The sequence below is a fragment of the Borostomias antarcticus genome, assembly GCF_949987555.1.
Source record: "Borostomias antarcticus genome assembly, chromosome: 8".
In the NCBI taxonomy this organism is placed as follows: domain Eukaryota; kingdom Metazoa; phylum Chordata; class Actinopteri; order Stomiiformes; family Stomiidae; genus Borostomias; species Borostomias antarcticus.
This window is the reverse complement of record NC_140241.1, coordinates 1,504,848-1,521,852: the sequence shown is the minus strand read 5'-3', so window position 1 is coordinate 1,521,852 and position 17,005 is coordinate 1,504,848. Positions and strand designations below refer to the sequence as shown.

The window sequence follows — 17,005 nt, the reverse complement described above, 5'->3', positions numbered from 1 at the left end:
CAACTTCAAAACTTAAAGATTTATTCATATTTATGCATTCAGGGGTGGAGGTCTGTGCTCTCTAAGCACCATTTCTAGTTGATTTTGGGTCAAATCAAACCAAATTGAATGCACATAATAAAAAAGGTTTTCCTTTTTAAGTGACTTCACAGCAAAAACTACACCAAACATCATACTCCCTCCACTAATACTACAAAGTAGCCGACAATTCATATTAATGAGAAGGCCTTTTTTCATTGTTACTTATTTGGTGAAATTCAACAATTGTGTTTTGGATTTGATTGTAGTTTCAGTTAATGTTACCATGACATATATGCAAATACAAACTTTCATCATGTTGTTGATTAGAGCATCAATATCCTGGTGGACAAAAACTGTCGGTGGGGATCAATTACAGGCAGGGTAAACATCAATACCAACAACAATAACAACAACATAGATTGCATGATGTATTTTGAGCGAATTGTCAATTTAAGGAAACATTGCATTATCATAAATGCGGTAGGCTAATTGGCATCAGCTACAACAAATGGGCTACAACAGCTAATCAGGTGTCAGGATGAGAGGATGGATTGAGTTGCTCAGTCACTTGAGCATCAATGTTAGCAGGCTGCTGCAGAGTTGTCCTGGAGTCAATGACCTTCCTCCTCTTCCTCACACACATGAACATGCAGAGAAGAATCACCACCATCATCATCATCGCCACAGAGCCCAAAAGGATGGGAACTCTGTGTTCACGTGAGAACTCCGGTTGCCAACTGATGTCCAGCTTGTTGTCCAGACTGAGGTGAGAGGCGGTGCAGGTGTAGCTGTGTCTCTCTCTCAGCTCCTGTGTGCTGATCTCCAGGCTCTTCCTGACCTGGTACAGCCCGTTCCCGTTGGGCAGCACCGCCCCTCCTGTGAGCTCCTGCTCTGCCACAGGCCGTCCGTCCCTCAGCAGGGTGAGGTTGATGTGTCGGGGGTAGAAGTCGGTGGCCAGGCAGCTGACCCGAGCCCCTCCAGGAACCGTCTTCTCCAGAAACCGGACTCTGGGACGCACTCTACGCAGCACTACGTTCTTCTGTTTCTCCAGGACATTCTTCAGTTCTTTAATGCACAGAGGAAGGTAAATTTGTGTATAGCGCATTGTGTTTATTGGAATCCATTTCTCCTCCAATTGAATCTTCCATGGGTTTTCAGACAAATATGTGCATGCTGTCATGTTGTAATAAAAGCCACGAGCATTAATTGCATTGCAGGAGTCCTGAAACATAACCAGTGCTGCTTCACCGTTGGGCGACATTTCACATCCAGTTATGCTCTGATAGACTTGAATACCTTTGGTCAGATTAAAGCGATGTTTTATGTCAGTTAGTCTTCCTCTCATGGAAAAATGAATGTATCTTAATACATTAACTGTCACTGGGGATGTATCACTCTCCTTTTTTTCGATGCCATGTCCAGAGTGAACTACTTTGTCAATCTCTGAGTCAAAGTAAAAAACTTGAACATCATCCAGCATCACCACGGCTGTAAACGCAGGAAACGGTGTCTCTCCTGTCATGTACGTTGCCAACACGTAAAGAGAGTGTCCTCCTGAACCTGAAAAGAGAAGAGAACCACGTTAGTATTTTCACAGTGATTATCTCCATATAGGAAAAAGTTTACAAAATAATAATAAAGTAAATGATATTGCTCTTCTCATATTCTTTTGTTGTCTTCAAATCCTGATCGTTAACTCAAATTGACAGTCCCACAGTAACTAGAAGAGGTAAAGAGAGGCTAAAGTAGTATTGCATTACATTTATGGAGTAATACAGTAGTATTGTATTACATTTATAGAGTAATACAGTAGTATTGTATTACATATATAGATTGAGCAACACAGTAACCTTTGAGGCTTCTCGTTAAACAGTGATTTTTGACACTTATTATAAAATGATATCCTTCATAATGAAATTGGTTGGCTGATTGATTGATTGTTTGATTGATTGGCTGATTGATTGGTTGTTGACTGATTGGTTGATTGATTTATTGATTGAATGGTCAGTTGATTGATTGATTGATTGACATGTAAGGGATAATGCACCACCGCCGAGAGGGGTTTGCCTCTGCGAAGTGCATTATTTTTCGATAACACCTTGGAGTGTATTATCCTGTGTATACCATTGCCACTTGCCAAAGACTTGATTGATTGATTGAAACCTTTATTTATACTCAGGTGAACTCTGAGGTGAGGCCACCTCATTTGCAGAGCTGCAAGACAAAAATGATGTGCCATTTACTCATATTTTCCACATTAAAATATTAAGAAATATGTTATTTATGCTTTGGTCACTACTGACTTTCATTGTTAGCCTGGGTCCAGACGTTTAAATCCGCCCAGTCCAAAGTTGACTGATTCTTGGTATGGTGTTGGTACAGTATAGATCTGAGATAGAGTATGGCTAGGTCATAGGTCATACATGTTTTCTAACTGTGATACTGTCGTGCAGTTACTGTAGGTGGGAGTCTGTGGAGTTTAGTCACAGTCGGCAATATAAAACTCTACAATTTACTGTACAAGTTTGGGCCTGTGCTATGAGGCTTGTTTTGACTGCGTCTAAAGGCGAAGTTCGCTCGAAAAGGGCCGGAGATTCCGAACAGAATCGTATCATATGGCCAACAATGGGCTCATACTCTAGCATAGCTCCAGGTTGCCTATAATGATTGTATATATTGCTTAAAAAAGCAAGGTGGTGCGGTGCAAGTGCATTGTCTACACGCTCATGCTCTGTAGAAAAATCTGATGTACAAATGTATCTGCCTTCTGAATGGTTCTCATAATTCCATCATTATGCTGCTGTCACATCCTAGGCTCAGCACCGTGCGATACCTACTGTATGTGGAAACACTGGTATTGCCTTTTTATTAAATGTTGTTTGTATGTATATTTGTACAGTAGGCCTATGTCTCTTAAACCATGAGTCTTTTCAAGAAAGTGAATTGATTGATTGATTGACTGATTGATTGATTGATTGATTGATTGAGTGTACATACACCAAAAGACGTTGTACATCCATGTAGAACATAGCCTATTGTATTATTGTGTAGTCTATTGTATTATTGTATAGTCTTAATACAGTATGTCAGGGAAAAAGTAAATGAAGCGAACTGTTCCTCTTACCTGCTTCCGCAATGGTGTAAAACGATAGAATTAATAAAACGTGCAGTTTTTCCATGTCTTTTTTCTTTCTTTCTTGTGTTAGTCCTTCAAAAGTCTAATATGATCCTGAATCCTGATCCACTTTCACTTTTAGGCTCATGGAGTCAGTCCTCTATCGACCTGTGAACCTAATCCAGCCTGTTTCACTACAGCAGGTGATTTGTAGATGGAGCGAGATTGTTTAGTACCCGGCCCAGCTTGATCCTGACCCGAGAGACCTTTCTGCTTTACTAACCCTGCCTTGTAGCTGGGAACCAGGCTGGACCAGCAAGGCGTTATGCTGGAATTAATCACGAACAGGAACTTTATTTCCTCATCCGCAGCAAATACAATTCCTGGCCAGAGAGACTTATGCTGCTACTCTTAAGCTACCTGGACACTTTTACCTTGACTAACACTTCCCAGTATTCACTGTGCGTAACGTCTTGTGATGTTAGTAGGAGACCGAAGTTCCGAGGTGTTTGTGGAGCGCAGGTCCTGATCAGGTCCTGATCAAACCCAGTATCCAGACTCGCTTCGTTTATTTAAAACCACGTGACCGATGACAAACGAGGCTTCGGTCTACGGAAGCACATTCACTGTCACTTCCCAGTTACAGAAGCACATTAGACTACTTTATTGCAGACAGGTCCAGATACATAACAAGACACACATAGGCTAAATTATCTTTGGCAGCAGGTGTCAGTAGCGTACAAAGCATTTAATGAGGCTTCGAGTAATGAATCTTTTTGCGGTGGGCTACAATGTGCCTTGACCTTGGCACTTTGAAGTCCTCAGGACAGGAGGTGATCAGTTTAGTGGATCTTTTAATATATATTATATAATATTAATCTGTTCTATTAATACATCCATGATCTACACCCTAAAATCAACAACCTCTCCAGATGTGAATGAGGACATAGATCCCCCCCCCTTTTCTTTAGCTACACTGTTGGTCTATGGGACCACAGGGTTGAGTCATCCTCTAATTACCTTAGTCATCAAATGTTTGTTTTAGTTTGTCACACAAATAAACTAAAACGGATGTAACAAAATGAGTTTTTCTTACTTTACAAAAAAGATAGTGTAATCATGATCTTCTATGAAGAACATCTATTTCTGCCTAAATGTGTACAGTAGGGGTCAGAGAAGAATTTGTACAGCTCACTTATCTGGCCCCCGGGTGATACTGTTTTTTTGCTTCCCTCTGGAATATGTAGGGGTGGGTCGTGTGCCCTCCTCCCTTGTTCTCTGTAAAACGCATTGTGTTGCCTCCGGGTATGAAATGCACCATACAAATAAAGCTTGGATTGATTGATTGATTGATTGATTGAGTAGTGTTTTCCAGTAGTTCCAGTAATGTACTTTTTGCCGTCAGTGAGACAGGGTAGCTTGACTTTTACAGTATTGTCTGTGTCTGCCCCCTAGTGGCCAATAGCAAATACTGCCAAGCACAGGTCAGAAAGGTGTACAAACGCTTCATAAATTCTCCACATTCCCACTAGCCTGCGTCATCTTATAGTCATCAGCATTCTTCCTCGCTGACGTTACCTTGATAATAGTAAGCCTGGCCACTTAAAAATGTACTTGGTTCCCAAACTAGAGTTAATTTGGTTCTGACTGACCTGGGTAGCATTGCAGTACATTCATGCGTACTAACGTGTTTTTTGTGTGTGCACACTAATGTGAATCTATCAGAGGCTGACATGCCCTACTTTGTCCTGGCTCTCTCATTGCTATGTTCTTTACAAGACTTCAAGGCTTCAATGTACTCTCTCTCTCTCTCTCTCTCTCTCTCTCTCTCTCTCTCTCTCTCTCTCTCTGTGTGCGTGTGTGTGTGTGTGTGTGTGTGTGTGTGTGAGAGAGGTCAGGTAATGTACGAGCAATAGTCTGTTACAATGTGTCATCTTTTCAGGTTTGAAATCAGCTGAAAACAGGTTTAGTATTATTGTCCTCTAGTCGCACAGAAACGAAAAATGCATTGTGTCCCATTTTGGTTCACATAATTGGTCATAGTGTTCACCTATTCAACGATGTATGCCACAAAAATTACAAAATTCTACTTTTGTTGTAATCTTATATCAAAGTAGCCTATATAATGATAATTTTTTACTTCCTGGAAAACGGTAGGTCACGTGCAATGACGACAACAGGTACCTTAGATTTTAGGCCAATAATCTCACGACATCCACCCGTCAATCAACGCTATCCTACTATTAAATCTGTCTAAAGTTCTTAAAACCCGCCCACTTGTCAATGTTCCAATCAAATTCCTCTAAACATATGTCCCACCCTCATAGCTTGTTTGCGTCGGAAATATGTCAAACTACGGAAGTTAGAAGATCTCAAACGTCCGTTTCTGTCATGGATGTATTAATAGAGCAGTTTCTATGCGACTTTAAATAGGATTATGCAAAGACACGTATCATTATATATACTGCTTATAGACCTGCAAGAAGTATAATAACCAATCTTACACTTCCTATAACACACACAGATACAGTAGGCCTACAGGTATGAAGGTACCAGGGGCATAGGCCCTGTGCACCAGCTCCACTACTTCCTGAAAGTCACTTGGCATCTTTATTTCCTGTCCTATATGATTGGATTAAGTGATTAATCAGGTGTGCGCTGGGTCTGCTGCACACCTGATTAATTACTTAATCCAATCATATAGGACAGGAAATCTAGATGCCAAGTGACTTTCAGGAAGTAGTTGAGCTGGTGCACAGGGCCTATTCATGACCTGGCTCCTGATGTTCCTGGTGAACCACTGTGCCACCAGAGAGTACCCAAAACATTTGGCCTTGGACCAAGGAAGGCACACGCCGTTTCTAGTGTCTGTACTCGTGAACACGACGTCCTGGCCAATAGGAATTGAAGACTCGGTAAGTGACCGTTGTGTTGGCTGCTAGATTTTATGTAATATAACTGACACCATGAAACTAGTGGACACTCTGTTCAGTGGTGTCAACAATATATAAATAGGTGTGAAAACGAGACGTGTTTCCTTGGAGTTAATATCCAACTGTACATTACTGTATCATTTTGTCCTGTACTTATTAGGGGAGTTTCAAACATAATGTTTTGCCATTGTAACATCAAAAATCAACACAAATGGACATATACAGTAGTATATAGTAAATAGCTATGCTTACCCAGCACTGTGAGGCACCTCTGCTCTCAATTACAGGTGTGCACTGATATGAGATCAGCAAAAATGTCTTTGGGACTGAAAGGATTGGTGGTATAGCTAACACATAATGGCCGACCATGTAGGCAACTTCTCTGTAACTATTTGTGCACTCTCCTGTTAGTCATGTCTCTCTTATGAAGTATTTAGCTCATGTTTACTGCTCTGTTTTTGTTCTTAGCCAATAGACAAACATTTTCCAGGAGCTTGCTCGATCGTCTCGTTGAGAGAGGTCAGGGAAGGATTTTTACAGCTCACCTTTCTGGCCCCCGAGTGAAACAGTTTTTTTTGCTTCTCTCTGGAATAAGTAGGGGTGGGACCTATGCCGACCCCCCCATTGCTCTCTGTAAAGCGCATTGTGTTGCCTCTGTGTATGAAATGCGCTATGCAAATAAAGTTTGATTTGATTTGGTGCCGCAAAGTCCCTGACATGGTGATTGTCCTAACATGGTGATTGTCCTTGTTCAAATGGCACCGGAGGTCAGATGTGGACGTGACTTCAAACAAACGACTGTGTTAATCATTCACTAACTGGAAGGAGTTGCAAAAGGTTCAACTATACGCTGTCTAATATGGCTCGATCTGCCACTTGCTTTGTGTGAACACTGAAGGGCATCAGCTGAACATCGTGGTTCACAACATGCAAGTCAGATTGCAAATCTGCACTTGTTGATTGAAGAGGCGCCGTACCTCTCAAAACCAGCTGTGGCATCTTGTGCTGTTGCATCTGTGTCCACAGCCGACCTGAGCTCGGCAGCCATCCATCACAATGTGACGTCATGACCCCTGTGTGTCAGTAGACCTTCCCCCCACCCTCCAATCAGCCCCCACCCCCCTCAGTGACCTGCACCCCCCCCCAATGAGTCATCACAGACATACATCACCCAGGTGTTTCCGTCTGAGGAGCCATGCCCCCCCCCTTGAAATTACATAAATGAGCAAAGACTTGCGTCCAGATTCCTGATTATTCTAGAAGTCTCCATCTGCCATGGTGACTGTTGTAAGTCTGTATACATGTGGAACTGTATTTTCTTCTCAGAATATATCCCGTCCTGACCGGACAGGAATCCGTCCGTAGCGATTAATGACGTCACTTTTTAAATCAGCAAGAAGGTTGACATCCCCTAAATCGGGGGAGAAATTTAGAGGTAGAAATGCGAACGACTGAAATATGTATCACCAAACACACAGATGATGTCATCGGCCCAGTGACCTCTGACCTCTGGCTGACGGGCTTGAGCTGCTCGTACTGACAGGCGGTTCTGCACATGCAGATGAAGTGCCACGTTAGCTCAATGTTAACTGATGCATGGATGAGGATGTGGTCGTTGGCCGTGTAGAGTATACTGTTTACAGTTCAGCTTTAGACATTGCATAGACATTGCATAGACATTGCATAGCACCAGGTTCTTCTCCATGGGTCATCACACAAATGCCCATAAGCGCATTGTGTTGCCTCTGGGTATGAAATGCGCTATACAAATAAAGCTTTAATTGATTGATTGATTGATGCTCTTTTCATAGAAACTGCTTATAAATGATGTATCTATTGAGACAAGTATGGGTTTATAAAAACGTAATCCCTATATCGAAATTATTATAGTACTATTATACTTCCAATGCCCCAAAACCAGTAACATAGTCTAAATTTAAGGTTTATATGATGTTAAATTAGCCTTTATACACTGTAGTAGTTGTGCGTTCAACAAGGGTGCTCACAGCAGGTTCCTAAAGCTAGAGACTCTGTTAGTAAGTCAAGACTGACACAGCAAGCCCCTCCCCCTCTGATAGCCATGTGATCACGCTGTGAATGAGTGCAAGTGATAACCCCACCAATCAAAACCTCCGTGACCAGCGCTACCGGCCAATGGGGAGGTGAGGACGGCTCATGGTCAGAGGAAAATGATATCATTGGGGAAGAGAGGATCAAAGGGTGCAGGGGGAAATCAAACTCGACTCCAAGACCCCAAAAGTGGATTCCCTTAGAGAACACAAGGCCATGCCTCAAAATCAACGTCAATATTTTGTGAAACTCTGCACCTGTTATATTTTGTGCTTGTTACTCATCTCAGTTTTTTCTTAACTAGTTGGCTCCAGGATTTTGTTTCGGGCAGTAAGTGGGTCAGCCGGGCTGGGGTCCAAACAGTGGCCCCTCAGGTCAGCACACTTAGGGGCATTGGGGGGGAAGGGGGGGGGCAGAGGGGTACAGGCGCAGGGGCAGGGGGGTACAGGTTCCTGGTACTGATCACTGAAATAGACTCCAGACTGAACATGGACCTACAGGACATCTGCAGCAGACCAAAGCATCACAGTCTCACAGTAGCAAGCACACTTCTCTATACCCTGCTACCTACAGTCTCACAGTAGCAAGCACACTTCTCTCTGCCCTGCTACCTACAGTCTCACAGTAGCACACTTCTCTCTGCCCTGCTTTACCTACAGTCTCACAGTAGCAAGCACACTTCTCTCTGCCCTGCTTTACCTACAGTCTCACAGTAGCAAGCACACTTCTCTCTGCACTGCTACCTACAGTCTCACAGTAGCAAGCACACTTCTCTCTACCCTGCTACCTACAGTCTCACAGTAGCAAGCACACTTCTCTCTGCACTGCTACCTACAGTCTCACAGTAGCAAGCACACTTCTCTCTACCCTGCTACCTACAGTCTCACAGTAGCAAGCACACTTCTCTCTGCCCTGCTACCTACAGTCTCACAGTAGCAAGCACACTTCTCTCTGCCCTGCTACCTACAGTCTCACAGTAGCAAGCACACTTCTCTCTGCCCTGCTTTACCTACAGTCTCACAGTAGCAAGCACACTTCTCTCTGCCCTGCTACCTACAGTGACTCACTGTGACATTCAGGTTTACAGCTGGAAATAGTCCTGTTTCACTCTCATGAGCAGAGAATTATTCACAGAGAAGGTGAATTATACACAGATCAGGTTTATTGCCGTTCTGAACACGGTAACGGACATACAGGTGCATCTCACAAAATAAGAATATTGTGAAAAAGTTCATTATTTTATGTAATTTAATTCAAACAGTAAAACTTTCATGTATTCTAGATCCATTACACAATAAGCAGAGAATTGTACACAGAGAAGGTGAATTATACACAGCACAGGTAGACGTGTGTCACATTACTACATGACTGATTTGGACTTAGGCCTACATGTACTACTCCTGCGTTTGTTTAATTATTTTTGCCAAATTTTAGACACATTGTATGGTAGTCTGTTCATCAGGTATTTGGTGCCAAATGCAACTTCAACAACCTCACATTTTAACTACCTCCACAATATCACTACAGCCCGTCTACAGTACTGGATGTGATGCATCGGCACTTTTAAGTTTCGCCATATTGTAACGTTTGGGTTCAAATCCCCTCAGATGTCAACTGCGGTGTTCTGCAGTGCTTAGTTAAGACAGGGTCAACCCCTACTGTACGACTGGGTCCACCCCTACTGTACGACTGGGTCAACCCCTACTGTACGACAGGGTCAACCCCTACTGTACGACTGGCTCTATCCCCTGGGCTAGGCCAAGGTTCACAGCCTCAACTAGCAGAGAGAGAAAGAGAGAGAGGGAGACAGAGAGAGAGAGAGAGAGAGGGAAAGGGTGGATGGGTGGGAGGAGTAAAAAATACATTTGTATGCCATTCTGACAAGCCGTGCACTTGGGGAACAGCTGCAGAAGTGCGTAAACAACAGCGTAGGGTTTCTGGTGGGCTGTTGCTACCCAACTTGGTGAGGTTGCCATTCCCAGCAATCTACACCCCCCCCCCCTACGGTGCTTCTTCTAGACTATTCCGTTAGATCAACCTGATACATACAGTACAGAGACAGAAGTAAAGAGGACATTGTATTCTTATGTGTGCTAAAGTTCATTATGTGGACATTCACCGGTGTCCTGTTCTCTGTGCCCAGCCAAGCTATGTATTACATCGCGCCAGAGTTATCTCAGACTCTTCAATCTCATTGGCTGAGCTGTGCCCACGTGGGGTAATGAAATACTGTAGGCCCTTAGACCGGGATCTCCCTAATAGGAAACTGTAAATAAAACACACATGCACGCAGGCACACACACACACACACACACACACACACACACACTCTCATATGACAACAGGTGTTTGTGAGTTTACAAAGTTTATTCTGGCTCGTCCATCTCATCTGGACATGTCCACGGCTGTCCTTTAAAACCTGCTGTCCACCAACCTGTCCCTCACTTATTCACAGATTGCTTTTCTAATTTCTACACTTCCTGGGCATTCCACAGGGCTTTCCATTCTCCGCTATCTTTTGACCTTATAACGTCATATAAGGTCAAATAATATTTCCTTAATATTTCCTTAAATTTTCCCAGAAATATTGAATGATGTGAGGTTAAAGGTCACAGCTTCAGAGCACCACAACAACGCAGGTGCCAGTTATTTCAGAAGAAATATCTGAATGTTTAAAAATATTTACAATAACTGCATTCCCCTATATCATTTTACCCCCTGTCAATCCCCATGGAAACGGAAAGACTGGCCACCTTCAAATGGCCGACCACGCGGGCCAGAGCTCTGAGAGGAGATGATACATCCTAAGAATCTACTGTACAACTACATACATATTGCTTGTGTACATACATAGTGGCTTTTTACTAGCATCAAAGTCTTACTATCATGAGATGCTACTGTATAGTGTTGTAAACCCCATGTTTACGGCCTTGGCTGTAGAGGTCTTAACTGCCCGTGTGTCCGCTGTGACCTGATAAAGCTGCTTATCTGTGATGTGGTACGATAGGCCTTAAATGGTTTGTCCTTATCTTATTGCTTTAGTATCACACAATATATCCACGTCCAGACAGCCTGTAGTCTTTCAGCCGCTGGTGATCGCTCCCATGACGGCGACGGCAATCGGCTGTGAAGCACCGCTTCATTGAGAACCCTCACTGAGGAGGAGAACCCTCACTGGGGAGGAGAACCCTCACTGAGGAGGAGAACCCTCACTGAGGAGGAGAACCCTCACTGAGGAGGAGAACCCTCACTGGGGAGGAGAACCCTCACTGAGGAGGAGAACCCTCACTGGGGAGGAGAACCCTCACTGAGGAGGAGAACCCTCACTGGGGAGGAGAACCCTCACTGAGGAGGAGAACCCTCACTGAGGAGGAGAACCCTCACTGGGGAGGAGAACCCTCACTGAGGAGGAGAACCCTCACTGGGGAGGAGAACCCTCACTGAGGAGGAGAACCCTCACTGGGGAGGAGAACCCTCACTGAGGAGGAGAACCCTCACTGGGGAGGAGAACCCTCACTGAGGAGGAGAACCCTCACTGAGGAGGAGAACCCTCACTGAGGAGGAGAACCCTCAGAGAACAGTCTATAGTGTTTCACTGGCTTCCCTCACACAGCTGAGGGTGTAGCTGGTGAAACCCTTTATTTGTGTAATAGTGTTTGTATTATTTATAAGAGATTAAATCACAAGCATGGAGTAAATTAAGGTGAAAGTATTTATTCTTGATTTGAATAGAAAACCAACCCATGGGGTCTCATGAAAATAACACATATATTTCATTTATATACAACTTTCAAAACATAAAGTGGATTTCTCATTCAGTAACAGTTCCACATGCTTGGTTTTAACAAAACAGCACTCATGCCCTTTGAATACAGTACACCAGAACCACAGCTAACATTATTGCAAAACTACCAAGCAAGATTCGGAAGACTACATACACAGAAAATGTTTTTACTGGCAATTTCAGAGCAATCTGTATATGCAAATAGTGCAACAATATAAAAATGTCCATTTAAACTTTGCACATCCTCTCAATGCCCTGAAAACTACAGTCAGTCTCTCGAGGCAAGGTTGAGACCATCTAGCCTAGCATGACAGCTGTGTACATTTCAACGTAGAGAGGTGGCGTCTAACGTTGCATCAATCATGAGAACACAGCAACTGAAGAACAGAACTAATGTGGAATGTCTAGAGGGCTAACGACAGATAATGGGCAACTTCAGTCTTGAATGCCCTAAAAATTCTTCCATTAGGGCCCTCGTTGGGCGTTCTGACTCAGTAAACCCCGAGAGTCCGGCTCGGCTCCCTGGTTGTTTCCAGGGCTGGGGTCCCCCCACCTCACAGCTGTGCTTCTCTCCTCACCAAACTGCACTTCAGCCTCGGGCTGACGGGCGGCATGGCGCTTTAGCTGAGTCAACAGGTCGTGACCTTCTCCCTAACCGTTCACCAAACCTTAAGAACATGGCCGCCGCTGCTGTCGAGGTCCTCGTCAACCTGAGGAGTGGGAAAGAAAAAAACGTTTGCGTTATGAAGGGCACCTCTGACACAAAAACCCACAGCGTGGACCCACAACAACACCCTTAAAAACACCCTTAAAAACACCCTTAACAACACCCTTAAAAACACCCTTAACAACACCCACAACAACACCCTTAAAAACACCCTTAACAACACCCACAACAACACCCACAACAACACCCTTAACAACACCCTTAAAAACACCCTTAACAACACCCTTAACAACACCCACAACAACACCCTTAAAAAACAAACAATCTCTGTGTAAAACCTGAGGACGTAAAACATGTCTGACCTCAGAGTACGCCGGGGGCGGAGGGAACCGTGGCGCCGGCGGCGCCCGCATGAAGAGGCCGCCCTCCTCCTCCCCGGCCTCGTAGTCGTCCAGCAGCGGCGTGAGCGGGCTGTCGCGGGGCAGGAGGAGGCGGCCGTCGCGGGAGATGTCGCAGTAGCTGGGCGGAGCCGGGCGCAGGCCCAGGGAGGCCCAGGCGCCGCAGGAGGAGGAGGAGGCCAGCGACCCGGCCTGGCTGCTCATGCTGCTGGTCCGGCTGGTGAAGCCGCTGAAGGGGATGGTCCCGATGACCAGCGGCAGCTCCATGACCAGCTTGTCGCTGCCGGGGATGTGGATGTAGATCTGGGGGGAGGAGAGAGAGACGTCGGTCACGGGGGGTTCGGACTGCGAAGAATTCTTTTTTTAGTTGGTTTCTTGGCAGCTCACGCAACAATATCAAGCCACATGGAATGAAAGATTCATTAAGCGGTTTGAGCGCGAGTGTACAGTACCGCTCACCATGAGGGCGTAGTCCACGCGGATGATGTCGCAGCCCACCAGCGAGGGCTTGAGCTTGGGCACGCGGATGGTCCTGCCCTGCCACATGTCGCACATCCCCGAGATGATGTGGTCGCCGCGCACGGACGTCAGCTTCTGCCGCAGCAGCTTGGTCCTGCCGCCGGCCTGGTAGGTGTGCTTGGACACGATGGCCGCCTTGGGAACCACGATGCGCGAGCAGGTGTTCTCGAACTTGGCGTCCACGCGGATCTCCTCGCCCTCGCAGAAGCCCTTGCGGTCGATCTTGGCGCTGATGGACACGTGGCCGTCGGGGATGAACATGCAGGTGACCTTCTTCTCCTTGGTCCCGGCGGCCGGCGCCTGGATTAAGGGAGAGAGGTGGGATAGAAAGGGTTAAAACACAAGGCAGCTTTTCATCTACTGTAATTCAATCTACATTTTTGTTAAGATGTTCTTGGTATTTTTAGAATTCGCTACCAAATAAAGAATGAACATTGGTCAACTCACAGTAGCAAATAGATATACTGTAAATGTGAGCATGCTACAATTTTATACACGATAAGTAAAGAATGCAGGTTGCTACATGATCCTTGTGGTGCTAATTATGGTGTGATGGGTGATGTGCAGACTTACCAGGAGGTCTGGTGTGTTGACATCGAGAGGCTCCTCCACCTCAAAGTGTTTCTCACACTGCAAGGCATTCTGGGTAGGCCTCTCCATCAGCGCCCTGACGTAATACTGCACACTACCAAACTTGCCCTTGTAGGAAGACACCAGCTGTCTGTCGACAAAAAGGGAACATAAAATATCAGTCATTGTTCAAGATTGGATTATACTAATGCCACTGCTGAATATGCCTGAACACTTACCCAGGTTGAGGCAACTCGAACCCGAACATGTACTCATATCTGTTCCCTGGTCTGAGAGTGACTGAGCCATCAGCATCTGAGTAGAAAACAGCAGTTGTGTTGTTAAAACAATATGAAAATACAATTTCCTTCAGACCACTGGTCTGTTTTCTCTTCAAGGTGCGCAGCCCGTGCAGCTCTATGACAGGGTTCTTCAGAATACACTTACAGTAACTACATTAACTAGCAGCCTGTCAGTGTCATCTGTGCGCATGCGTTCTCAGACTCCAGTCAGCTCTGCGTAGGGGAGATTACTGCAGTGATGTGGTGGAACGTTTCACATGCAGGGGTCCATACTTTTTTATTTTATTTTAATTTAATTATGCGTCTTCTTGATCATCTTACCTGTTGGCTGGTGGTCCAGGTGAAGGTTATCCTCGTATTTAAGATACTCAATTCCTTCACGACACCTCTGCTTCCCTTTAGCGTATTCCACTTTTGCGCATCCAATCCCGAACAGGCGCATAGCGGACACCTTGGTGACCTCGGAGACCTCGACCACGACATTCCCGGCCACTTTATCTCCACTGGAATAATACGCCTTGCTAGGATCACGGAAGACTATCTCAAAGGTCTTCAACTTCTTTGTCATAATAACCATTTTGATAGTTTCCCAGTCGAAGAGCGACAACAGAATCGGTGGTGCCGTTGACCGCTATCAAATTGAACAATAAAGGCTATTCAAAAGATTGCTTGTATGCACCCACTGTCACAAAAGAAGTCCTCTATGTATATGTCACTGTCTGTTGTCACTTTGAAGCTGACTATATAGTAGCCTACACCACGTCTGCATCGGCTTTATATGGATGGCGGCAGGGCATCCCACGTTTACCAACACCAGGTTCCCCTTACAGCGCACGCAGTGGAGATATGAATACAGTCAGGTTCCGCATGTACAGCGCTTTCATTGGTCCAAATGTGTTGTTTGGGTCCCTCACAGCCAATACACGAGCAGAGAGGACGCGTGGACACCCCGTGCACAGCTGGGGGTAGGAGTGGCACGGTGCCCAGATATGCCCCTAGAAAAACCACCGGCATATGAACTACTGGACGCTATGTGCTGCGTGTTTATGGGCTGCACGGCTCATCCGGGGACTTCGTCCAAATTCAATGACCGCGGCCCATGTGAGGGGATTGTGACCATATCATAAACTGTGTTTGCTTTATGTGTAATATATTTATTAAATACACAGTAGGCTATGTATATATATATATATATATATATATATATATATATATATATATATATATATATATATATATATACGTGTGTGTGTGTGTGTGTGTGTGTGTGTGTGGATCTCAGTGGTGGGACATATATTTGAATACATTGGATTAATGAAATTATATGTTAATTAGATTCAGTTAACATGTATTCACATAGGCCTACATTAGTACTACCAGTACTTACTAAAATGAGGTCTTGTATCCACTCCCTAAAAAATCCACTTCCACATACATTTAAGAGCTTTGACTGGTGCAACATTGGCTGGGAAAACAGCAGTAAACTTGAATGGGTTTATTAAATATTTTAAATCTCTGATTTAATGTGTACCTGTTTTCTATTAATACACAATAATATGGATTTCCCCTCAAAACCCAAGAAAAAAACTGCAAAGCCAAGCTGAAATATTCATCTTCTTTAAATGCGTTTCATGCCCAAGTTATGATAGGTGCATTACATCATCACACCATATCACATCTCTCACAGAATAACATTTCCCATCAATGAGTCATAAAAACATAATAACCTTCTGAAGCTGAGACCGCTGACCTTTCTCACACAGTAAAAATAAGTTTAAAAATCAGCTCCAAGTTCAATACATCTCAGTCTTATTCTGGTTCCATAAACTCAGTTACATGTTACAGTATCAACTCCAAGTTAAATACATCTCAGTCTTATTCTTGTTTCATAAACTCAGTTAAATCTTACAGTATCAGCTTAAAGTTAAATACATCTCAGTCTCAGATTCATTCTATCAGCTCAAAGTTTAATACATCTCAGTCTTATTCTGGTTCCATAAACTCAGATACATGTTACAGTATCAGCTTAAAGTTAAATACATCTCAGTGTCAGTTTCTCAGTTTCATTCTATCAGCTCAAAGGTCAATACATCTCAGTCTCAGTTTGATGTCATCAGCTCAAAGTTCAATCTCAGTCTCAGTCTTTTTTTGTTATCATCTCAAAGTGATTGAGAAATGTACAGATGTAATCAACTTTTAGTTTCGGTGTGCTTATATATAAACATTTATTTTTAATTTGACCTGCAGGTAGGCTATAGCAGTTAAATGTTCCAACTCTTTGCCAACAGGGCAAAAATGAATATCAGAGATATGACTGAATGTGAAGCAATAGCACCATCTGCTGGACAAACTTTAGGGTTATAGTTCTTTAGGATTGGAAGCAGAGGTTTTTAGAGCTGAAGAAAGCAGCTTTAGCAGCAGATAGGGAGGAGGAGAATGTGGGATTGGAAATTAGTTCAGTTACATGAACATCACGGAGACCGTTGCATTGTCTCTAAACCCTGCGACAAAAAGGTTGAATAGGCAATCCAACTTGAAACCAACTTCACCTCGGTAGCAAACTTTCAGTTTCAACTTCCCAGAAATCATGCCTCTTCTCCTCCAGCTGCAGATCGCACCCGCCATT

At 44.2% G+C, this 17,005-nt stretch overlaps 2 protein-coding genes across 2 annotated transcripts; both read right to left on the bottom strand.

Annotated features, from left to right (window-relative positions):
* Positions 1–47: 47 nt before the first annotated feature.
* Positions 48–3,680, bottom strand: LOC311312693 (zinc-alpha-2-glycoprotein-like). Its single transcript, XM_084442667.1, has 2 exons — positions 3,146–3,680; positions 48–1,581 (listed from the first exon to the last, which is right to left on the bottom strand). The coding sequence occupies exons 1-2, from the start codon at positions 3,198–3,200 to the stop codon at positions 548–550; spliced, it is 1,089 nt and encodes a 362-aa protein (XP_084298793.1). The 5' UTR covers positions 3,201–3,680; the 3' UTR covers positions 48–547.
* An 8,453-nt stretch (positions 3,681–12,133) lies between these two features.
* On the bottom strand, positions 12,134–14,956 carry LOC311312400 (thioredoxin-interacting protein-like; the record flags this gene model as incomplete). The annotated part of the gene is made up of 6 exons (XM_084442341.1): positions 12,134–12,633; positions 12,953–13,291; positions 13,448–13,807; positions 14,081–14,228; positions 14,317–14,392; positions 14,701–14,956. 6 exons carry the CDS (start codon positions 14,954–14,956, stop codon positions 12,583–12,585), a joined length of 1,230 nt encoding a protein of 409 aa, XP_084298467.1. The 3' UTR covers positions 12,134–12,582.
* Between the last annotated feature and the right edge of the window lie 2,049 nt (positions 14,957–17,005).